This window comes from Salvelinus alpinus, chromosome 11, assembly GCF_045679555.1.
Source record: "Salvelinus alpinus chromosome 11, SLU_Salpinus.1, whole genome shotgun sequence".
In the NCBI taxonomy this organism is placed as follows: domain Eukaryota; kingdom Metazoa; phylum Chordata; class Actinopteri; order Salmoniformes; family Salmonidae; genus Salvelinus; species Salvelinus alpinus.
Window position 1 is genome coordinate 14,089,716 of NC_092096.1, and position 25,782 is coordinate 14,115,497.

Genomic DNA, 25,782 nt, shown 5'->3' on the forward strand with positions numbered 1-25,782 from the left:
CTCTCTCTACCTCTACCTCTACCTCTCTCTGTCTCTCTCTCTATCTCTCTCTCTCTCTACCTCTACCTCTCTACCTCTACCTCTCTACCTCTACCTCTCTACCTCTCTACCTCTCTCTCTCTCTTTCTCTGTCTCTTTCCCTTTCTCATCTCTCTCTCTCTCTCTCTCTCTCTCTCTAAATATACAAAAGTGAAATAAACAATAAAAATTAACAGTAAACATTACACATACAGAAGTTCCAAAATAATAAAGGCATTACAAATGTCATATTATATATATACAGTGTTGTAATGATGTACAAAAGGGAAAATAAATAAACATAAATATGGGTTGTATTTACAATGGTGTTTGTTCTTCACTGGTTGCACATTTCTTGTGGCAACAGGTCACAAATCTTGCTGCTCTTCTTTGTGGATCTGTATAATCTGAGGGAAATATGTGTCTCTAATATGGTCATACATTGGGCAGGAGGTTAGGAAGTGCAGCTCAGTTTCCACCTCATTTAGTGGGCAGTGTGCACATAGCCTGTCTTCTCTTGAGAGCCAGGTCTGCCTACGGCGGCCTTTCTCAATAGCAAGGCTCACTGAGTCTGTACATAGTCTAATCTTTCCTTAAGTTTGGGTCAGTCACAGTGGTCAGGTATTCTGCCACTGTGTACTCTCTGTTTAGGGCCAAATAGCATTCTAGTTTGCTCTGATTTTTTGTTAATTCTTTCCAATGTGTCAAGTAATTATCTTTTTGTTTTCTCATGATTTGGTTGGGTCTAATTGTGTTGCTGTCCTGGGGCTCTGTGGGGTGTGTTTGTGTTTGTGAGCAGAGCCCCAGGACCAGCTTGCTTAGGGGACTCTTCTCGTTGTTCATCTCTCTGTAGGTGATGGCTTTGTTAAGGAAGGTTGGGGAATCGCTTCCTTTTAGCTGGTTGTATAATATAACGTCTCTTTTCTGGATAATCTGTGAGTATCGGCCTAATTCTGCTCTGCATGCATTATTTGGTGTTCTACGTTGTACACTGGGGATATTTTTGCAGAATTCTGCATGCAGAGTCTCAATTTGGTGTTTGTCCCATTTTGTGAAATCTTGGTTGGTGAGCGGACCCCAGACCTCACAACCATAAAGGGCAATGGGTTATATAACTGATTCAAGTATTTTTAGCCAGATCCTAATTGGTATGTTGAATTGTATGTTCCTTTTAAATGGCATAGAAAACCCTTCTTGCCTTGTCTCTCAGATCGTTTCAGCTTTGTGGAAGTTACCACAATGGATGTTTAGGCCGAGGTATGTATAGTTTTTTGTGTGCTGTAGGGCAACGGTGTCTAGATGGAATTTGTATTTGTGGTCCTGGCGACTGGACCTTTTTTGGAACACCATTATTTTTGTCTTACTGAGATTTACTGTCAGGGCCCAGGTCTGGCAGAATCTGTGCAGAAGATCTAGGTGCTGCTGTAGGCCCTCCTTGGTTGGGGACAGAAGCACCAAATCATCAGCAAACAGCAATCTCTCTCTCTCTCTCTCTCTCTCTCTCTCTCTCTCTCTCTCTCTCTCTCTCTCTCTCTCTCTCTCTCTCTCTCTCTCTCTCTCTCTCTCTCTCTCTCTCTCTCTCTCTCTCTCTCTCTTTCTCTCTGGCTGCTAGTTTGTATAGGAAATCACTTGGCCACCATCAGCTGTCTGTCTTCAGCTTGACTCAGGATAATGCCAAAGATATGCCCTCTGGAGTGGCTAAGTGCAAGCTACCAAGTGGTCAATATCAGCTGCCAAAGTGACAATGTCATTATCAGATGAGAGAGGAAGGCTTTAGTAGCTAGAACACTTCCTGTAGTCTGTTATTGCTCACACAACTGCACCAAAGGCCCCTCTAGAAGACTTTGTGTGAATCCCGAAAGGCTCCCCTATTCACTATAAGGCCCATAAGGCCCTGGACTATATAGGGCTATGGTCTAAAGTAGTGCACTATAATAGGGAATAGGGCTCTGGTCTAAAGTAGTGCACTATATAGGGAATAGGGCTCTGGTCTAAAGTAGTGCACTACATAGGGAATAGGGCTCTGGTCTATTCCAGACGCAGCCCCTGAGACTGATTAGAACACTAGTAGGAAGTAGACAGGAGGTAGGAAGACATCTGATGTCATCTAAAGTGGACAGGAGCAGGGTGAAGTCCACAGGGGAGCCTTGTGGAAGCAAGACATCCCTGTTAGCGGGTGCTAACTAGCCTCACTGTGGCTCTGCTGCCCCCCTACGGAAGCTGCAGCCCCGGGAACACATTTAAATAAAGATATCCTGAAATAGCTCAGAACACCTGGGAGAGCAGCAAAGAGAGAATCAGCAAAGAGAGGCAGCAAAGAGAGGGAGAGGGTGAGGGAGGGACAGAAGGATGGCGATGACACAGAGGGGTGTGATGAGAGGAATGAGAGCAGCAAAGAGAGAGAGATTTATAGAGAAATAGGCTGCTAGTCCAACTGAAATCCTCTCCCCTCCTCACCCTCTGCCTCCCCTCGGGTGATGGAAATGCCAGAGATTTGTGTTGTTTCTTTTTTCCGGAGGGAGGGAAGGAGGAAGCCAGGGAGGACGACATCATCATAACCAACAGAACATAATTAGATCAGTGGAGACGGTGCCATATTAACTAACACAGCCTCCAGATGGCCTCAATGGATGAGACCAGGCATGCGTGTTCTCTCTCTCTCTACTCTCCTCCACCTCTCTCTCTCTCTCTCTCTCTCTCTCTCTCTCTCTCTCTCTCTCTCTCTCTCTCTCTCTCTCTCTCTCTCTCTCTCTCTCTCTCTCTCTCTCGCTCTCTCTCTCTCTCTCTCTCTCTCTCGATCTGTCTCCTCTCTCTCGCTCTCTCTCGATCTGTCTCCTCTCTCTCTCGATCTCGTTCTCCTCTCCTCTCTACCTCTATCTCTCCCTCTCTCTCTCTCTCTCTCTCTCTCTCTCTCTCTACTCTCCTCCATCTCTCTCTTTCTCTCTCTCTATCTCGCTCTCTCTCGATCTGTCTCCTCTCTCTCGCTCTCTCTCTCTCTCTCTCTCTCTCTCTCTCTCTCTCTCTCTCTCTCTCTCTCTCTCTCTCTCTCTCTCTCTCTTTCTCTCTCTCTATCTCGCTCTCTCTCGATCTGTCTCCTCTCTCTCTCTCTCTCTCTCTACTCTCCTCCATCTCTCTCTCGATATGTCTCCTCTCTCTCTCTCTATCTCGCTCGATCTGTCTCCTCTCTCTCGATCTGTCTCCTCTCTCTCGATCTGTCTCCTCTCTCTCTCTCCTCTCGCTCGATCTGTCTCCTCTCTCTCGATCTGTCTCCTCTCTCTCTCTCTATCTCGCTCGATCTGTCTCCTCTCTCTCGATCTGTCTCCTCTCTCTCGCTCTATCTCGCTCGATCTGTCTCCTCTCTCTGGATCTGTCTCCTCTCTCTCTCTCTATCTCGCTCGATCTGTCTCCTCTCTCTCTCCCTCTCTCTGTCTCTCTCCCTCCTCTATGTAAGTGGATAGATTTACTAGTGCCATTCACAGCGTGGTTTATAAGGAGGCAATGAGCTTTCACACTTCTGTCAAGAGCCCTGCTGTTTCACTGTCTAACTGTACAATGAGACGAGAGAGAGAGAGAGAGAGAGAGAGAGAGAGAGAGAGAGAGAGAGAGAGAGAGAGAGAGAGAGAGAGAGAGAGAGAGAGAGAGAGAGAGAGAGAGAGAGAGAGAGAGAGAGAGAGAGAGGAGACCTGGTTGTCCAGAGAATCCAGAGACCACATGTAGTGGATGGGAAGAAATGGGACCAATCTAAATACAATCTGTCTCACTGCTAATCAACCAAAGAAACAATACAATATTCCCTTGTCTGAGCTGGGCCTGATATAGAGAGACAGTGGCATACATACAAATGCTGGAAGAGCAGTAGGAGTGTGATTCTGGGTCTAAAAGGGGCCTATTGTCAAGTCAATCATTATTTGTCCCATAGCAGGGAAATTGAGTTGGCAGTTTTGATATGTAATCGATATGATACGAGATATATGATACAAGAGGAGACACATGGCAGCATATTTGTAGAACAGGGATGGACAACCCTCCCCTGCAGAGATACTGGCTGTGCAGGCTTTACTTCCAGCCCTACTCTTACACATCTGATTCAGCCAATCAAAGGCTGGATTATTTGACAGACACACCCCTTGAACCAATCGCCTGTCTTTTTTCCCCCTTTAGGCCCGCCCCCTACCACAATACGGGTCAATGAGAGGGCGGTACGCATCACCCCCTCCACCATTTTGTTCAAGTTCAACTGCAGCTGGTTCAGTGACGTCAACGGAGCGGTCCGGTTCTTCACTGTCATCGTGGCTGAGTCCAACGGTGAAAGCTTCCTCTTTATTTACAGCTTCATACAACTGTCCTTTCTCAGTATGGCTCAATTTATTTTCTACACAATTTAATTTCTTACTTTTAACATAATGTTGGATATGTCTGATAATGATGCTGATGAAATCAAATACATTTGAACATTTGAATTTGAAAAACTTCCAAAATGTAATTGATGAGGGAGTGAAAGAGAGCTTTTAAGGGAGCGCTGAAAGGGAGTTAGTACACTTTTGAATCCATCCAACTTTATTATTCACTCTTGTACCCGTCACAGACAATGAAGTCCTGCAGACAGAGCAGCTCCACCCTCTACCTTCCTTCCAGGACTACAGAACCAACAGCTCCGTGCGGGCCTACCAGACAGGCTACTTTCCCAGTGGCTGTGCCCAGGAACAGGGAATGGGAGCTGGGCAGGTGTTTGAGGTCAACCTGGGGGCGGGGCTGGATCGCCTGGGAGGGCCTTGTGATTCAGAGGAGGATCATGATAACGATCACAACAGTGATCTCTACCACTTCTGTGATGGGCCTCTCAAGCCTAAGACTGCCTACAGGTAAACACTTATGGCCTCACACAAACCAAACACTTCACCTAGGTTTGAATTACTTTTTTTTTTAAATGCCCATCCTAATCAAGTCTTACAGGTCATACTAACCCTTGACCTTGTCTAAGAGGGCAAAAGAAGGCAGTATATTATAGCCATTGATGCTCACCAGGGAAATATGTAAGTTGATACTAATGGAAGTCAATGTCTGTTCTCTGTGCAGAATCAGTGTCCGTGCCTTCACTCAGCTGTTTGATGAAGACCACAGAGAGTTCCCCCAACCTCTCTACAGGGACACCTTCCTGTCTCCACCCATCAGGACACAAGCAGGTGAGCTTTACCTCTGATCCTGGCCCTCTCATCCCCCTCTCCTTCCCTCTCTCTCCATTACTCTGACACTTCCTGTCTCCACCCATCAGGACACAAGCAGGTCAAGCCACACTATATACCCCTCTAACGCTGACCCTCATCCTCTAATCTCTCTCTCTCTCTCGCTCTATTTCTTTCTCTCTCTCATCATTCTCTCTCTCCACCTCCCCTCCATGTTCTTTCTTTCTTTCTTTCTCTCTCTCTCTCTCTCTCTCTCTCTCTCTCTCTCTCTAATCTCTCTCTCTCGCTCTCTTTCTTTCTCTCTCTCATCCTTCTCTCTCTCCACCCCCACCCCCATTTTCTCTCTCTCTCTCTCTCTCTCTCTCTCTCTCTCTCTCTCTCTCTCTTCTCTCTCTCTCTCTCTCTCTCTCTCTAATCTCTCTCTCTCGCTCTCTTTCTTTCTCTCTCTCATCCTTCTCTCTCTCCACCCCCACCCCCATTTTCTCTCTCTCTCTCTCTCTCTCTCTCTCTCTCTCTCTCTCTCTCTCTCTCTCTCTCTCTCTCTCTCTCTCTCTCTCTTCCTCTCTCTCTCTCTCTCTCTCTCTCTCTCTCTCTCTCTCTCTCTCTCTCTCTCTCTCTCTCTCTCTCTCTCTCTCTCTCTCTCTCTCTCTCTCTCTCTCTCTCTCTCTCTCTCTCTCTCTCTCTCTCTCTCTCTCTCTCTCTCTCTCTCTCTCTCTCTCTCTCTCTCTCTCTCTCTCTCTCTCTCTCTTCCTCTCTCTCTCTCTCTCTCTCTCTCTGTCCTTCTTGATGTCTGAAAAAAATGATTCATCTTAACAGGACAACCTGTATAATAAAATGAATCTCTGACCTTTCCAACCTGTTCTAAGCTTACATGCAGGTGCACTGATTAAATGCTGCCAATGCACTGCCAAAGTATTCAGACCCCTTGACCTTTTCCACATTTTGTTACGTTACAGCCTTATTCTAAAATGGATGAAATCGTTTTTTTTACAGAAATATAACATTTACATAAGTATTCAGACCCTTTACTCAGTACTTTGTTGAAGCACCTTTGGCAGCGATTACAGCCTTGTGTCTTCTTGGGTATGACGCTACAAGCTTGGCACACCTGCATTTGGTGAGTTTCTCCCATTCTTCTCTGGGGATCCTCTCAAGCTCTGTCAGGTTGGATGGAGAGTGTCGCTGCACATCTGTTTTCAAGTCGGGGCTCTGGCTGGGCCACTCAAGGACATTCAGAGACTTGTCTCAAAGCCACTCCTGCGTTGTCTTGGCTTTGTGCTTTGGGTCGTTGTTGGAAGGTGAACCTTCGCCCCCAGTCTGAGGTCCTGAGCGCCCTGGAGCAGGTTTTCATCAAGGATCTCTCTGCACTTTGCTCCGTTCATCTTTCCCTCAATCCTGACTAGTCTCCCAGTCCCTGCTGCTGAAAAATATCTCCACACATGCTGCAACCACCATGCTTCACCGTAAGGATGGTGCCAGGTTTCCTCCAGACATGACGCTTGGCATTCAGGCCAAATAGTTCAATGTTTGTTTCCTCAGCAGAGAATCTTGTTTCACATGGTCTGAGAGTCTTTAGGTGCATTTTGGCAAACTCCAAGCGGGCTGTCTTGTACCTTTTACTGAGGATTGGCTTCCGTCTGACCACTCTACCCTAAAGGCCTGATTGGTGGAGAGCTGCAGAGATTGTTGTCCTTCTGGAAGGTTCTCCCATCTCCACCGAGGAACTCTGGAGCTCTGTCAGAGTGACCATAGGGTTCTTGGTCATCTCCCTGACCAAGGCCCTTTTCCCCCGATTGCTCAGTGGCCAGGCGACAATCTCTAGGAAGAGTCTTGGTGATTCCAAACTTCTTCCATTTAAGAATGATGGTGGCCACTGTGTTCTTGGGGACCTTCAATGCTGCAGACTTTTTCGTACCCTTCCCCAGATCTGTGCCTCGACACAATCCTGTTTCGGAGCTCTACGGACACTTCCTTTGACCTCATGGCTTGGTTATTGCTCTGACATGCACTGTCAACTGTGGGACCTTATATAGATGGGTGTGTGCCTTCCAAATCATATCCAATCAATTGAATTTACCACAAGTGGACTCCAATCAAGTTGTAGAAACATCTCAAGGATGATCAATGGGAACAGGATGCACCTGAGCTCAATTTCGAGTTTAATAGCAAAGGGTCTGAATACTTATGTAAATAAGGTATTTCTGTTTTTATACATTTGCCAAAATTTCTAAAAACCTGTTTTCGCTTTGTCATTATGGGGTATTATGATGTCATTATGGGGTATTGTGTGTAGATTGATGATGGAAACAAATATTTTATACATTTTAGAAGAAGGCTGTAACGTAACAAAATGCGGAAAAAGTCAAGGGGTCTGAATACTTTCAGGAAACACTGTACACTGGCAGTAACATAGCCACATATTACAGCAGTGAGATTGTGTTGTGTGCAAGTACTCTCGTCCATTGATTTAGACATTAAACCCTGCAGCGCTATCTGAGAATATAGTGCTTTAATCTCCTGCTCAAATGGTTCCTATTTCTCACTCACCTCTGCTCTGTCTTAAACATTGATCCATCACATATAGAACCAGTAATATGGAGACACTTAAAACCACTCACTCTGCTCCCCTGATTCCAATAAACGATTGGGGAAGGGCCACAACGTTTTGTTCGAGGAGACTAAATAGTAGTCGCAGTAAGGGGTTTTACTACTATAGTCACTGTCACAGTAAGGGGTTTTACTACTATAGTCACAGTAAGGGGTTCTACTACTATAGTCACTGTCACAGTAAGGGGTTTTACTACTATAGTCACAGTCACAGTAAGAGGTTTTACTACTATAGTCACTGTCACAGTAAGGGGTTTTACTGCTATATTCACTGTCACAGTAAGGGGTTTTACTACTATAGTCACTGTCACAGTAAGGGGTTTTACTACTATAGTCACAGTAAGGGGTTTTACTACTATAGTCACAGTAAGGGGTTTTACTACTATAGTCACTGTCACAGTAAGGGGTTTTACTACTATCGTCACAGTAAGGGGTTCTACTACTATAGTCACTGTCACAGTAAGGGGTTTTACTACTATAGTCACAGTCACAGTAAGGGGTTTTACTACTATAGTCACTGTCACAGTAAGGGGTTTTACTACTATCGTCACAGTAAGGGGTTTTATTCATGGATGTGTGTGTGTTATTGTTTTCTCTCCCAGAACCCCTCAGCGGAGTCATCGAGGGCATCAGCGCTGGAATGTTCCTCATCGGAATGTTAATCGCCGTCATCTCCCTCCTCGTCTACAGGCAGAGAGTCCGTAAAGTGTGAGTGTCTAGTCCAGGACTGGGATGTTTCACCTTGCCTGAGACCTGAAGACCTGCGTTACCTCTCTGGGATAATGCCTAGGCTTTAGCTCAGTGGGTTAACACAGTTTGATACTCCTTTGGTGACAGGAACAAAAATAACGCTGGAACTCACATGTAGATGTATATTTTCATGTGTCTTGAGCTATTAGACAGTAAATAATGTTTCTGTTTGTTATTTATACAGGAAGTAAGCTGGAGCTCTAATGATCAGCATCCTCAAACTCAGTCTACCAATGATATCTAACCTTGTTATAGAGTCCAGAACCTATCATTTATCACGCTAATGATTGTGTAATTAGGAATTATGTATAAATGACTGAAGAATAAGTAATTTGCTGCTGGACAGACGTACTGTAGTGTGTGTGTGTGTGTGTGTGTGTGTGTGTGTGTGTGTGTGTGTGTGTGTGTGTGTGTGTGTGTGTGTGTGTGTGTGTGTGTGTGTGTGTGTGTGTGTGTGTGTGTGTGTGTGTGTGTGTGTGTGTGTGTTGTGCTACCCATTCGGGCAAATCTAATACAATTTTACAAATTGGGTTAAAACAAGATATTAATTTACAGTTGAATTGATTGCATGGTTGTGTGTACACAGGGCAGTACAGGAGAGCCCAGTGGTACGGATGAGCATGTGGAAGCAGGGTTCTACATCAGGGATGTACGTTGGAGTCAGAAGGTGAGACACACAGAATCCTTTTCCCCTTTATATGCTTCCCCTTGGTGACATCATCCGCAATCGTAACATTCAGTTTCCCTGGAAGGTGGATAACATGCAGGTCTATTTACCAATCAGACCCAGTGACCAAGCTAGCGTAGCTACCCTACCCCTTTCAAAATCAACGTCTGATTTTAATGTCTGATTTTAATGTCTGATTTCAACGTCTGATTTTAATGTCTGATTTCAACGTCTGATTTTAATGTCTGATTTCAACGTCTGATTTCAACGTCTGAATCACAAAAAGTTGTTCATCACAACTGTACGCTCTTTGAGTTTAGAAGCACCGAGAAACAAACTTGTCTTCGTGTGTAATTGCATTGTAGTGAAGATTATAGGAAAGACATTACTTGTGACTGAAGGAGTGACAAGCAAATACTGGAGTCACTGCCTCCCTCCTAGTCCTTCCAACTAGTGACTGACAGAGAGATCACAGAGAGAGCACTGCCTCCCAGTCCTTCCAACTAGTGACTGACAGAGAGATCACAAAGAGAGCACTGCTGAAAAATACATGACTTAAACCCAGTGATTGACATGGGGATCAGAGCAGAGAGAAGGACTAGCAGTGCATTGACTTGACATGTAATGACAGACTGAGGCCATCTCTCCATCCTCTCCCCATCCTTCCCTCTCTCCATCCTTCCCTCCCTCCATCTCTCCATCCTTCCATCTCTCCATCCTCCCCTCTCTCCATCTCTCCATCCTTCCATCTCTCCATCCTTCCATCTCTCCATCCTTCCATCTCTCCATCCTCTCCCCATCCTTCCCTCTCTCCATCCTTCCCTCTCTCCATCCTTCCATCTCTCCATCCTTCCCTCTCTCCATCTCTCCATCCTTCTCTCTCCATCCTTCCCTCTATCCATCCTTCCCTCTCTCCATCCTTCCATCTCTCCATCCTTCCCTCTCTCCATCTCTCCATCCTTCCATCTCTCCATCCTTCCATCTCTCCATCCTTCCATCTCTCCATCCTTCCCTCTCTCCATCCTTCCCTCTCTCCATCCTTCCCTCTCTCCATCCTTCCCTCTCTCCATCTCTCCATCCTTCTCTCTCCATCCTTCCCTCTCGCCATCCTTCCATCTCTCCATCCTTCCATCTCTCCATCTCTCCATCCTTCCATCTCTCCATCCTCCCCTCTCTCCATCCTTCCATCTCTCCATCCTTCCCTCTCTCCATCCTTCCATCTCTCCATCCTTCCATCTCTCCATCTCTCCATCCTTCCCTCTCTCCATCCTCCCCTCTCTCCATCCTTCCATCTCTCCATCTCTCCATCCTTCCATCTCTCCATCCTTCCCTCTCTCCATCCTTCCCTCTCTTCCATCTCTCTATCCTTCCCTCTCTCCATCCTTCCCTCTCTCCCCTCTCTCCATCCTTCCCTCTCTCCATCCTTCCATCTCTCCATCCTTCCATCTCTCCATCCTTCCCTCTCTCCATCTCTCCATCCTTCCATCTCTCCATCCTTCCATCTCTCCATCCTTCCATCTCTCCATCCTTCCCTCTCTCCATCCTTCCCTCTCTCCATCCTTCCATCTCTCCATCCTTCCATCTCTCCATCTCTCCCTCTCTCCATCTCTCCATCCTTCTCTCTCTCCATCCTTCCATCTCTCCATCTCTCCATCCTTCCATCTCTCCATCCTCCCCTCTCTCCATCCTTCCATCTCTCCATCCTTCCCTCTCTCCATCCTTCCATCTCTCCATCCTTCCATCTCTCCATCTCTCCATCCTTCCCTCTCTCCATCCTCCCCTCTCTCCATCCTTCCATCTCTCCATCTCTCCATCCTTCCATCTCTCCATCCTTCCATCTCTCCATCCTTCCCTCTCTCCATCCTTCCCTCTCTTCCATCTCTCTATCCTTCCCTCTCTCCATCCTTCCCTCTCTCCCCTCTCTCCATCCTTCCCTCTCTCCATCCTTCCATTTCTCCATCCTTCCATCTCTCCATCCTTCCCTCTCTCCATCTCTCCATCCTTCCCTCTCTCCATCTCTCCATCCTTCCCTTTCTCCCTCTCTCCATCCTTCCCTCTCTCCATCCTTCCCTCTCTCCATCCTCTCATCTCTCCATGCCTTTCTCTCTCCTCTGCTCTCCCCTTCCCTCCTCTGTCTCTCCTCTCGTCTCTTCTCCTCTCTGATGCCATCCAAGTTTTTTCTGTCCATCGTCACACTCACTCGCAGGGAACCTTAATCAGTATGAGTGAAGGGACAGAGAGAGACGTCATTCTCCCTGTCTCTAAAAATAGATGTGTGTGTGTGTGTACGTGCGCTCATGTGTGCATGCGTGTGTGTTTGTTCTGAAATAATGGATGCAATTATTAATTTTTAAACCACTCTGTTCTGTTGGTGAACAACCATAATTGATCCCTGGGTTTTCACTCACCAGTCAGCAGGCCTTGACACAGGGGAGGGACTACCATCATTGATCCCTGGGTTGTCACTCATCAGTCAGCAGGCCTTGACACAGGGGAGGGACTATCATAATTGATCCCTGGGTTGTCAGTCACTACTGAGAGGGGATGGACAACACAGTGAACTCCTGTCTACCTCAACACACTGTCTCTGCACCAAACGCTCAGTATATAAACATCGGTCCACCACCAACAGACAGTGTGTGTAATTTCATGAACCTTCTAGGGTTGTTGTAAACAATGTAATTGCATGTTCAGGTCTCTCTTGTGAAAGAGGTCTTCGGCCCTCAATGGGACAACCTGGTTCAATAAAGGTTCAATTAAAAGAGTAAATGTAATTGAAAGGTCATTTCAGCAGAGTGGCGTAGGTCCGAGAGGAAGTAACAAGAGTAGTGTGTGAGGAGAGAGAGGGCACTCTGAATCTCTTAGTCGCCGTAACAAAATGGAGAAACAAGATGAGTGTGTGAGGAGAGAGAGGGCACTCTGAATCTCTTAGTCGCCGTAACAAAATGGAGTAACAAGATGAGTGTGTGAGGAGAGAGAGGGCACTCTGAATCTCTTAGTCGCCGTAACAAAATGGAGAAACAAGATGAGTGTGTGAGGAGAGAGAGGGCACTCTGAATCTCTTAGTCGCCGTAACAAAATGGAGAAACAAGATGAGTGTGTGAGGAGAGAGAGGGCACTCTGAATCTCTTAGTAACAAAATGGAGTAACAAGATGAGTGTGTGAGGAGAGAGAGGGCACTCTGAATCTCTTAGTCGCAGTAACAAAATGGAGTAACAAGATGAGTGTGTGAGGAGAGAGAGGGCACTCTGAATCTCTTAGTCGCAATAACAAAATGGAGAAACAAGATGAGTGTGTGAGGAGAGAGAGGGCACTCTGAATCTCTTAGTCGCAGTAACAAAATGGAGTAACAAGATGAGTGTGTGAGGAGAGAGAGGGCACTCTGAATCTCTTAGTCGCAGTAACAAAATGGAGTGTAACAAGATGAGTGTGTGAGGAGAGAGAGGGCACTCTGAATCTCTTAGTCGCCGTAACAAAATGGAGTAACACGATGAGTGTGTGAGGAGAGAGAGGGCACTCTGAATCTCTTAGTCGCAGTAACAAAATGGAGTGTAACAAGATGAGTGTGTGAGGAGAGAGAGGGCACTCTGAATCTCTTAGTCGCAGTAACAAAATGGAGTAACAAGATGAGTGTGTGAGGAGAGAGAGGGCACTCTGAATCTCTTAGTCGCAGTAACATAATGGAGTAACAAGATGAGTGTGTGAGAAGAGAGAGGGCACTCTGAATCTCTTAGTCGCCGTAACAAAATGGAGTAACAAGATGAGTGTGTGAGGAGAGAGAGGGCACTGTGAATCTCTTAGTCGCAGTAACAAAATGGAGTAACAAGATGAGTGTGTGAGGAGAGAGAGGGCACTCTGAATCTCTTAGTCGCAGTAACAAAATGGAGTAACAAGATGAGTGTGTGAGGAGAGAGAGGGCACTCTGAATCTCTTAGTCGCAGTAACAAAATGGAGTAACAAGATGAGTGTGTGAGGAGAGAGAGGGCACTCTGAATCTCTTAGTCGCAGTAACAAAATGGAGTAACAAGATGAGTGTGTGAGGAGAGAGAGGGCACTCTGAATCTCTTAGTCGCAGTAACAAAATGGAGTAACAAGATGAGTGTGTGAGGAGAGAGAGGGCACTCTGAATCTCTTAGTCGCAGTAACAAAATGGAGTAACAAGATGAGTGTGTGAGGAGAGAGAGGGCACTCTGAATCTCTTAGTCGCAGTAACAAAATGGAGTAACAAGATGAGTGTGTGAGGAGAGAGAGGGCACTCTGAATCTCTTAGTCGCAGTAACAAAATGGAGTAACAAGATGAGTGTGTGAGGAGAGAGAGGGCACTCTGAATCTCTTAGTCGCAGTAACAAAATGGAGTAACAAGATGAGTGTGTGAGGAGAGAGAGGGCACTCTGAATCTCTTAGTCGCAGTAACAAAATGGAGTGTGTAACAAGATGAGTGTGTGAGGAGAGAGAGGGCACTCTGAATCTCTTAGTCGCAGTAACAAAATGGAGTAACAAGATGAGTGTGTGAGGAGAGAGAGGGCACTCTGAATCTCTTAGTCGCAGTAACAAAATGGAGTGTGTAACAAGATGAGTGTGTGAGGAGAGAGAGGGCACTCTGAATCTCTTAGTCGCAGTAACAAAATGGAGTAACAAGATGAGTGTGTGAGGAGAGAGAGGGCACTCTGAATCTCTTAGTCGCAGTAACAAAATGGAGTGTAACAAGATGAGTGTGTGAGGAGAGAGAGGGCACTGTGAATCTCTTAGTCGCAGTAACAAAATGGAGTAACAAGATGAGTGTGTGAGGAGAGAGAGGGCACTCTGAATCTCTTAGTCGCCGTAACAAAATGGAGTAACAAGATGAGTGTGTGAGGAGAGAGAGGGCACTCTGAATCTCTTAGTCGCCGTAACAAAATGGAGTAACAAGATGAGTGTGTGAGGAGAGAGAGGGCACTCTGAATCTCTTAGTCGCAGTAACAAAATGGAGTGTGTAACAAGATGAGTGTGTGAGGAGAGAGAGGGCACTCTGAATCTCTTAGTCGCAGTAACAAAATGGAGTAACAAGATGAGTGTGTGAGGAGAGAGAGGGCACTCTGAATCTCTTAGTCGCAGTAACAAAATGGAGTAACAAGATGAGTGTGTGAGGAGAGAGAGGGCACTCTGAATCTCTTAGTCGCAGTAACAAAATGGAGAAACAAGATGAGTGTGTGAGGAGAGAGAGGGCACTCTGAATCTCTTAGTCGCAGTAACAAAATGGAGTAACAAGATGAGTGTGTGAGGAGAGAGAGGGCACTCTGAATCTCTTAGTCGCCGTAACAAAATGGAGTAACAAGATGAGTGTGTGAGGAGAGAGAGGGCACTCTGAATCTCTTAGTCGCAGTAACAAAATGGAGTAACAAGATGAGTGTGTGAGGAGAGAGAGGGCACTCTGAATCTCTTAGTCGCAGTAACAAAATGGAGTAACAAGATGAGTGTGTGAGGAGAGAGAGGGCACTCTGAATCTCTTAGTCGCAGTAACAAAATGGAGTAACAAGATGAGTGTGTGAGGAGAGAGAGGGCACTCTGAACCTCTTAGTCGCAGTAACAAAATGGAGTAACAAGATGAGTGTGTGAGGAGAGAGAGGGCACTCTGAATCTCTTAGTCGCAGTAACAAAATGGAGTAACAAGATGAGTGTGTGAGGAGAGAGAGGGCACTCTGAATCTCTTAGTCGCAGTAACAAAATGGAGTAACAAGATGAGTGTGTGAGGAGAGAGAGGGCACTCTGAATCTCTTAGTCGCCGTAACAAAATGGAGAAACAAGATGAGTGTGTGAGGAGAGAGAGGGCACTCTGAATCTCTTAGTCGCAGTAACAAAATGGAGTAACAAGATGAGTGTGTGAGGAGAGAGAGGGCACTCTGAATCTCTTAGTCGCAGTAACAAAATGGAGTAACAAGATGAGTGTGTGAGGAGAGAGAGGGCACTCTGAATCTCTTAGTCGCAGTAACAAAATGGAGTGTGTATCAAGATGAGTGTGTGAGGAGAGAGAGGGCACTCTGAATCTCTTAGTCGCAGTAACAAAATGGAGTAACAAGATGAGTGTGTGAGGAGAGAGAGGGCACTCTGAATCTCTTAGTCGCAGTAACAAAATGGAGTGTGTAACAAGATGAGTGTGTGAGGAGAGAGAGGGCACTCTGAATCTCTTAGTCGCAGTAACAAAATGGAGTGTGTAACAAGATGAGTGTGTGAGGAGAGAGAGGGCACTCTGAATCTCTTAGTCGCAGTAACAAAATGGAGTAACAAGATGAAGGGAAATGTGTTTAACGGGAACACAGCCGTCTAATCTCACTCTCTACTGCTCTTTATTCCAGCAGCCGACGCGTCTCCAGGTGCGTCTATCACATCATCCACATTATCTCCTGTCTCTGTAAATACTGAATTAAATAGGACGGACAAGTAATATTACCAGTCCTATTATCTGCCCTAAATTAATCACAATAAATCCTGTACCCTAAATGATTTTACATTTAAAGTCTCATAAATCCCTTCTCTAAGATGTGTGTGTCTCCCCTCAGCCCCGTCAAAGCAGCCCACTTTGAATCCCACCTCACTAAGCTACAGGCAGACTCCAACTACCTCCTGTCAGAAGAGTTTGAGGTAAAAAAAAACTTCAGAAATGATTATCTGATAAGAGTAGAATACTCCCTTATCTACAAAAAAACATATTTATAAAGTCGTTTTTTAAACTTTGAACTATTAGTTTATAAATCAATTCTTTATAAACTCCTGTGCTTTATTTACAAGGCCCCTGGCCCATGAAGCTGCTTCACTAAATCATTCATTATTTCTGTTCTCCCTCAGGATCTGAAGGATGTGGGTCGGAACCAGCCTCTGGATGCAGCCCGTCTACCAGAGAACAGGGGCAAGAACCGGTACAACAACATACTGCCCTGTGAGTAGTCTACAGAGTGGATCTGCCCTGTGAGTAGCCTACAGAGTGGATCAGCCCTGTGAGTAGCCTACAGAGTGGATCTGCCCTGTGAGTAGCCTACAGAGTGGATCTGCCCTGTGAGTAGCCTACAGAGTGGATCTGCCCTGTGAGTAGCCTACAGAGTGGATCAGCCCTGTGAGTAGCCTACAGAGTGGATCTGCCCTGTGAGTAGCCTACAGAGTGGATCTGCCCTGTGAGTAGCCTACAGAGTGGATCAGCCCTGTGAGTAGCCTACAGAGTGGATCTGCCCTGTGAGTAGCCTACAGAGTGGATCAGCCCTGTGAGTAGCCTACAGAGTGGGTCTGCCCTGTGAGTAGAATACAGAGTGGATCTGCCCTGTGAGTAGCCTACAGAGTGGATCTGCCCTGTGAGTAGCCTACAGAGTGGATCTGCCCTGTGAGTAGCCTACAGAGTGGATCTGCCCTGTGAGTAGCCTACAGAGTGGATCTGCCCTGTGAGTAGCCTACAGAGTGGATCTAAGGATCAATGAGAGAGAGACCAGGGCCCTATTCCCTATATAGTGGACTACTTTAGACCAGGGCCCTATTCCCTATATAGTGGACTACTTTAGACCAGGGCCCTATTCCCTATATAGTGGACTACTTTAGACCAGGGCCCTATTCCCTATATAGTGGACTACTTTAAACCAGGGCCCTATTCCCTATATAGTGCACTACTTTAGACCAGGGCCCTATTCCCTATATAGTGGACTACTTTAGACCAGGGCCCTATTCCCTATATAGTGCACTACTTTAGACCAGGGCCCTATTCCCTATATAGTGGACTACTTTAGACCAGGGCCCTATTCCCTATATAGTGCACTACTTTAGACCAGGGCCCTATTCCCTATATAGTGGACTACTTTAGACCAGGGCCCTATTCCCTATATAGTGGACTACTTTAAACCAGGGCCCTATTCCCTATATAATGCACTACTTTAGACCAGGGCCCTATTCCCTATATAGTGGACTACTTTAGACCAGTTTCTACAGGGCTCTGTTTGGGATGCATTTTACTTTTCAAAGTTAGGTTTCTGCTTTGTCGTTGTTCAAGCACATTCATTAATTTGGTCCGGAATAATCTAATGTGGCAAAAGGGTTTAGCTCACCGACTAAAAACTGTTTGTTCAGGTGGTAATACAACTGGAGGGGCCTAATTGTGGAGCGGAAAAAAAGCTTGCCCGTTCAAAAATAGCAAACGATGTCCGTTTAGAGTTGTGAATGAATTTAAAGCAGGGGTTACTTGGTATAAGGTATTAGGGAAGTATGGCCTATCAATCTGGGGCACTGCTCAATACAAAGTCAAGCAGCATCGTTACTTTAGTATCATTTTGCGTCACAACACAGCAGCAACATCTTCAACACCTCTGTGCTGATTTCCAAGACCTTTGCAGTGTTTTTTTAACCGGAGCTTTAATGTAACTGAGGTGAGGAGTTTGTTCGTCTGAGACTTGAAGACTTCAGTCAATGCCTAGAGGCATTAGCTCAGAGGGATAAGGCAGTCAGTCACACTAACAACATCTCTCCTCTGTTCTAGATGATTCCACCAGAGTGAAGCTCTCCTACCTGGAGGATGACCCCTGTTCTGACTTTATCAATGCCAGTTATATACCAGTAAGTTCTGAAAGTAGCGCTCACTAGCTGAACGTAGTCGCCGACAAATGTGTATTACATCAGATATGTGCAGATATGTACACCACGTCACTGCTCTATATGTACACCACGTCACTGCTCTATATGTACTCCACGTCACTGCTCTATATGTACACCACATCACTGCTCTATATGTACACCACATCACTGCTCTATATGTACTCCACATCACTGCTCTATATGTACTCCACATCACTGCTCTATATGTACTCCACATCACTGCTCTATATGTACACCACATCACTGCTCTATATGTACACCACATCACTGCTCTATATGTACTCCACGTCACTGCTCTATATGTACACCACGTCACTGCTCTATATGTACTCCACGTCACTGCTCTATATGTACACCACGTCACTGCTCTATATGTACTCCACATCACTGCTCTATATGTACACCACATCACTGCTCTATATGTACTCCACATCACTGCTCTATATGTACACCACATCACTGCTCTATATGTACACCACGTCACTGCTCTATATGTACTCCACATCACTGCTCTATATGTACTCCACATCACTGCTCTATATGTACTCCACATCACTGCTCTATATGTACACCACATCACTGCTCTATATGTACTCCACATCACTGCTCTATATGTACACCACGTCACTGCTCTATATGTACACCACGTCACTGCTCTATGTGTACACCACATCACTGCTCTATATGTACACCACGTCACTGCTCTATATGTACTCCACATCACTGCTCTATATGTACACCACATCACTGCTCTATATGTACACCACATCACTGCTCTATATGTACACCACATCACTGCTCTATATGTACTCCACGTCACTGCTCTATATGTACTCCACGTCACTGCTCTATATGTACACCACATCACTGCTCTATATGTACTCCACATCACTGCTCTATATGTACACCACATCACTGCTCTATATGTACTCCACGTCACTGCTCTATATGTACACCACATCACTGCTCTATATGTACTCCACGTCACTGCTCTATATGTACACCACATCACTGCTCTATGTGTACACCACATCACTGCTCTATATGTACACCACGTCACTGCTCTATATGTACTCCACATCACTGCTCTATATGTACACCACATCACTGCTCTATATGTACACCACATCACTGCTCTATATGTACTCCACATCACTGCTCTATATGTACTCCACATCACTGCTCTATATGTACACCACATCACTGCTCTATATGTACTCCACGTCACTGCTCTATATGTACTCCACATCACTGCTCTATATGTACTCCACATCACTGCTCTATATGTACACCACGTCACTGCTCTATATGTACACCACGTCACTGCTCTATATGTACACCACGTCACTGCTCTATATGTACTCCACATCACTGCTCTATATGTACTCCACATCACTGCTCTATATGTACACCACGTCACTGCTCTATATGTACACCACGTCACTGCTCTATATGTACACCACGTCACTGCTCTATATGTACACCACGTCACTGCTCTATATGTACACCACGTCACTGCTCTATGTGTACTCCACGTCACTGCTCTATATGTACACCACGTCACTGCTCTATATGTACACCACGTCACTGCTCTATATGTACACCACGTCACTGCTCTATATGTACACCACGTCACTGCTCTATATGTACACCACGTCACTGCTCTATATGTACACCACGTCACTGCTCTATATGTACACCACGTCACTGCTCTATATGTACTCCACATCACTGCTCTATATGTACTCCACATCACTGCTCTATATGTACACCACGTCACTGCTCTATATGTACACCACATCACTGCTCTATATGTACACCACGTCACTGCTCTATGTGTACTCCACGTCACTGCTCTATATGTACACCACGTCACTGCTCTATATGTACACCACGTCACTGCTCTATATGTACACCACGTCACTGCTCTATATGTACACCACGTCACTGCTCTATGTGTACTCCACGTCACTGCTCTATATGTACACCACGTCACTGCTCTATATGTACACCACGTCACTGCTCTATGTGTACTCCACATCACTGCTCTATATGTACACCACATCACTGCTCTATGTGTACTCCACATCACTGCTCTATATGTACACCACATCACTGCTCTATATGTACACCACATCACTGCTCTATATGTACACCACATCACTGCTCTATATGTACTCCACATCACTGCTCTATATGTACACCACATCACTGCTCTATATGTACACCACATCACTGCTCTATATGTACACCACATCACTGCTCTATATGTACACCACATCACTGCTCTATATGTACTCCACATCACTGCTCTATATGTACTCCACGTCACTGCTCTATATGTACTCCACATCACTGCTCTATATGTACTCCACGTCACTGCTCTATATGTACTCCACATCACTGCTCTATATGTACTCCACGTCACTGCTCTATATGTACTCCACATCACTGCTCTATATGTACTCCACGTCACTGCTCTATATGTACTCCACATCACTGCTCTATATGTACTCCACATCACTGCTCTATATGTACTCCACGTCACTGCTCTATATGTACTCCACATCACTGCTCTATATGTACTCCACGTCACTGCTCTATATGTACTCCACATCACTGCTCTATATGTACTCCACGTCACTGCTCTATATGTACTCCACATCACTGCTCTATATGTACTCCACGTCACTGCTCTATATGTACTCCACATCACTGCTCTATATGTACACCACGTCACTGCTCTATATGTACTCCACGTCACTGCTCTATATGTACTCCACATCACTGCTCTATATGTACTCCACGTCACTGCTCTATATGTACTCCAAGTCACTGCTCTATATGTACACCACATCACTGCTCTATATGTACTCCACGTCACTGCTCTATATGTACTCCACGTCACTGCTCTATATGTACACCACATCACTGCTCTATATGTACACCACGTCACTGCTCTATATGTACACCACATCACTGCTCTATATGTACACCACATCACTGCTCTATATGTACTCCACGTCACTGCTCTATATGTACTCCACATCACTGCTCTATATGTACTCCACGTCACTGCTCTATATGTACTCCACATCACTGCTCTATATGTACACCACGTCACTGCTCTATATGTACTCCACGTCACTGCTCTATATGTACTCCACATCACTGCTCTATATGTACTCCACGTCACTGCTCTATATGTACACCACATCACTGCTCTATATGTACACCACATCACTGCTCTATATGTACTCCACGTCACTGCTCTATATGTACACCACATCACTGCTCTATATGTACTCCACGTCACTGCTCTATATGTACTCCACGCCACTGCTCTATATGTACTCCACGTCACTGCTCTATATGTACTCCACGCCACTGCTCTATATGTACTCCACATCACTGCTCTATATGTACTCCACATCACTGCTCTATATGTACTCCACGTCACTGCTCTATATGTACTCCACATCACTGCTCTATATGTACTCCACATCACTGCTCTATATGTACTCCACGTCACTGCTCTATATGTACTCCACATCACTGCTCTATATGTACTCCACATCACTGCTCTATATGTACTCCACATCACTGCTCTATATGTACTCCACATCACTGCTCTATATGTACTCCACATCACTGCTCTATATGTACACCACATCACTGCTCTATATGTACTCCACATCACTGCTCTATATGTACTCCACGTCACTGCTCTATATGTACTCCACATCACTGCTCTATATGTACTCCACATCACTGCTCTATATGTACTCCACATCACTGCTCTATATGTACTCCACATCACTGCTCTATATGTACTCCACATCACTGCTCTATATGTACACCACATCACTGCTCTATATGTACTCCACATCACTGCTCTATATGTACACCACGTCACTGCTCTATATGTACTCCACATCACTGCTCTATATGTACTCCACGTCACTGCTCTATATGTACACCACGTCACTGCTCTATATGTACTCCACGTCACTGCTCTATATGTACTCCACATCACTGCTCTATATGTACACCACGTCACTGCTCTATATGTACTCCACATCACTGCTCTATATGTACTCCACGTCACTGCTCTATATGTACTCCACATCACTGCTCTATATGTACACCACGTCACTGCTCTATATGTACACCACATCACTGCTCTATATGTACACCACGTCACTGCTCTATATGTACACCACGTCACTGCTCTATATGTACTCCACATCACTGCTCTATATGTACTCCACGTCACTGCTCTATATGTACACCACATCACTGCTCTATATGTACACCACGTCACTGCTCTATGTGTACACCACGTCACTGCTCTATATGTACTCCACATCACTGCTCTATATGTACACCACATCACTGCTCTATATGTACTCCACATCACTGCTCTATATGTACTCCACATCACTGCTCTATATGTACACCACATCACTGCTCTATATGTACTCCACATCACTGCTCTATATGTACACCACATCACTGCTCTATATGTACTCCACATCACTGCTCTATATGTACACCACATCACTGCTCTCTCTCTCTCTCTCTCTCTCTCTCTCTCTCTCTCTCAATTCAATTCAATTCAATTCAATTCAAGGGGCTTTATTGGCATGGGAAACATGTGTTAACATTGCCAAAGCAAGTGAGGTAGATATTATACAAAAGTGAAATAAACAATACAAATTAACAGTAAACATTACACATACAGAAGTTTCAAAACAATAAAGACATTACAAATGTTATATTATATATATACAGTGTTGTAACAATGTACAAATGGTTAAAGCACACAAGTAAAAATAAATAAGCATAAATATGGGTTGTATTTACAATGGTGTTTGTTCTTCACTGGTTGCCCTTTTCTTGTGGCAACAGGTCACAAATCTTGCTGCTGTGATGGCACACTGTGGAATTTCTCCCAGTAGATATGGGAGTTTATCAAAATTGGATTTGTTTTCAAATTCTTTGTGGATCTGTGTAATCTGAGGGAAATATGTCTCTCTAATATGGTCATACATTGGGCAGGAGGTTAGGAAGTGCAGCTCAGTTTCCACCTCATTTTGTGGGCAGTGTGCACATAGCCTGTCTTCTCTTGAGAGCCATGTCTGCCTACGGCGGCCTTTCTCAATAGCAAGGCTATGCTCACTGAGTCTGTACATAGTCAAAGCTTTCCTTAAGTTTGGGTCAGTCACAGTGGTCAGGTATTCTGCCACTGTGTACTCTCTGTTTAGGGCCAAATAGCATTCTAGTTTGCTCTGTTTTTTTGTTAATTCTTTCCAATATGTCAAGTAATTATCTTTTTGTTTTCTCATGATTTGGTTGGGTCTAATTGTGCTGTTGTCCTGGGGCTCTGTGGGGTGTGTTTGTGTTTGTGAACAGAGCCCTAGGACCAGCTTGCTTAGGGGACTCTTCTCCAGGTTCATCTCTCTGTAGGTGATGGCTTTGTTATGGAAGGTTTGGGAATCGCTTCCTTTTAGGTGGTTGTAGAATTTAACGGCTCTCTTCTGGATTTTGATAATTAGTGGGTATCGGCCTAATTCTGCTCTGCATGCATTATTTGGTGTTCTACGTTGTACACGGAGGATATTTTTGCAGAATTCTGCATGCAGAGTCTCAATTTGGTGTTTGTCCCATTTTGTGAAATCTTGGTTGGTGAGCGGACCCCAGACCTCACAACCATAAAGGGCAATGGGCTCTATGACTGATTCAAGTATTTCTAGCCAGATCTTCATTGGTATGTTGAAATTTATGTTCCTTTTGATGGCATAGAAGGCCCTTCTTGCCTTGTCTCTCAGATCGTCTCTCTCTCTCTCTCTCTCTCTCTCTCTCTCTCTCTCTCTCTCTCTCTCTCTCTCTCTCTCTCTCTCTCTCTCTCTCTCTCTCTCTCTCTCTCTCTCTCTCTCTCTCTCTCTCTCTCTCTCTGCTGTGTCTACATCTTGCTGGCTTTCACTCAAATGGCGAGGGGCTGAAACTCATTGGCTGGAACTTGATTTGCTAGAGGCCCACGTGGGGGAAATGTAGTGAAAATGGCGGCGCACAGCTTCCAGTAAATAGTGGCTTTCAAACTAGGGGCTTCACGGCTAATTGAGGTAAAACAGTAACTCTGCTCATTGTAGATTCTGCATGTATGAACTACACATGGACACATCCAGTCCAAAGAGGGAGCTTTCAAAAAGACTTAGCAGTCACCAAAGTCCCAGATCATGTCTTTACCTTCAAGGACATATCACACCTATACATATCACATATCACACCTATATATATCACATATCACACACACCTATACATATCACATATCACACCTATACATATCACATATCACACCTATACATATCACATATCACACCTATACATATCACACCTATACATATCACACCTATACATATCACATATCACACCTATACATATCACATATCACACCTGATTTCTTAAAAACATACAGGACTACTATGTGTCACAGGGGGCTGGTTTGGTGGGCACCGATTAGGAAGGTACAGTAGTTATGTGACTTGTGTCAATCATCCAGTAATTGGTCTCAGTGTGAGCTTCAGGGGGGCTGCCCAGTACGGGGTACTGTAGAGGTTATCATCAGCACACACACACACACTCTCTCTCTTTCTCTCTCTTTCTCTCTCTGTCTCTGTCTCTCTGTGTCTCTCTCTCTGTGTCTCTCTCTCTAACTCTCTGTCGCTATGTCTCTCTGTCTCGCTCTCTCTCTGTCTCTCACACACTCTCTCTCTCAAACTCTCTGTCTCGCTCTCTCTCTGTCTCTCACACACTCTCTCTCTTTCTCTCTCTGTTTCTCTCTCTGTTTCTGTCTCTGTCTCTGTCTCTCTGTCTCTGTCTCTCTGTGTCTCTCTAACTATCTGTCTCACTCTCTCTCTCAAACTCTCTGTCTCGCTCTCTCGCTCTCTCTCTGTCTCTCACACACTCTCTCTCTCTCTTTCTCTCACACACACTCTCTCTCTCCACACTAATGAGTTAGTCCCTGTGTGTTCTCTCCAGCTAGATCAGACAGAGACACCAGGGTGTCTAAGGACCCCCTGTTAGACCCACACCCTCAGTGGTCATTAGAGCAGGTCAGCTGGAATGTTACAAATTACCTTTAAATGCCAGGAGGGAACTGTATTCTCTATGTGTGGCCTGGCCGTTTTCCTTCAGGTACTTAGAACATATTTCTGTCTTTGTCTCATTAGAGTGTGAGATGTGGCTGTAGATTCATATTTCAGACTGTCTTTGTCTCATTAGAGTGTGAGATGTGGCTGTAGGTCCATATTTCAGACTGTCTTTGTCTCATTAGAGTGTGAGATGTGGCTGTAGGTCCATATTTCAGACTGTCTTTGTCTCGTTAGAGTGTGAGATGTGACTGTAGGTCCATATTTCAGACTGTCTTTGTCTCAGAGTGTGAGATGTGGCTGTAGGTCCATATTTCAGACTGTCTTTGTCTCATTAGAGTGTGAGATGTGGCTGTAGGTCCATATTTCACTGTCTTTGTCTCAGAGTGTGAGATGTGACTGTAGGTCCATATTTCAGACTGTCTTTGTCTCAGAGTGTGAGATGTGGCTGTAGGTCCATATTTCAGACTGTCTTTGTCTCAGAGTGTGAGATGTGGCTGTAGGTCCATATTTCAGACTGTCTTTGTCTCATTAGAGTGTGAGATGTGGCTGTAGGTCCATATTTCAGACTGTCTTTGTCTCATTAGAGTATGAGATGTGGCTGTAGGTTCATATTTCAGACTGTCTTTGTCTCATTAGAGTGTGAGATGTGGCTGTAGGTCCATATTTCAGGCTGTATTTGTCTCATTAGAGTGTGAGATGTGTCTGTAGGTCCATATTTCAGACTGTCTTTGTCTCATTAGAGTGTGAGATGTGGCTGTAGGTTCATACTTCAGACTGTCTTTGTCTCAGAGTGTGAGAT

At 45.1% G+C, this 25,782-nt stretch overlaps 1 protein-coding gene across 1 annotated transcript in view; it reads left to right on the forward strand.

The window, feature by feature from the left end:
• The first annotated feature begins 4,164 nt into the window (after positions 1-4,164).
• LOC139533606 (receptor-type tyrosine-protein phosphatase beta-like) overlaps positions 4,165-25,782 on the forward strand; it is a 50,544-nt gene continuing 28,926 nt past the window's right edge. The window contains exons 1-9 of the mRNA XM_071331761.1: positions 4,165-4,323; positions 4,604-4,880; positions 5,095-5,201; positions 8,411-8,516; positions 9,145-9,225; positions 15,558-15,575; positions 15,762-15,843; positions 16,048-16,138; positions 17,714-17,790. Coding sequence (XP_071187862.1) covers positions 4,729-4,880; positions 5,095-5,201; positions 8,411-8,516; positions 9,145-9,225; positions 15,558-15,575; positions 15,762-15,843; positions 16,048-16,138; positions 17,714-17,790 — 714 coding nt within the window. The 5' untranslated portion in view covers positions 4,165-4,323; positions 4,604-4,728. The remainder of the gene's footprint in view (positions 4,324-4,603; positions 4,881-5,094; positions 5,202-8,410; positions 8,517-9,144; positions 9,226-15,557; positions 15,576-15,761; positions 15,844-16,047; positions 16,139-17,713; positions 17,791-25,782) is intronic.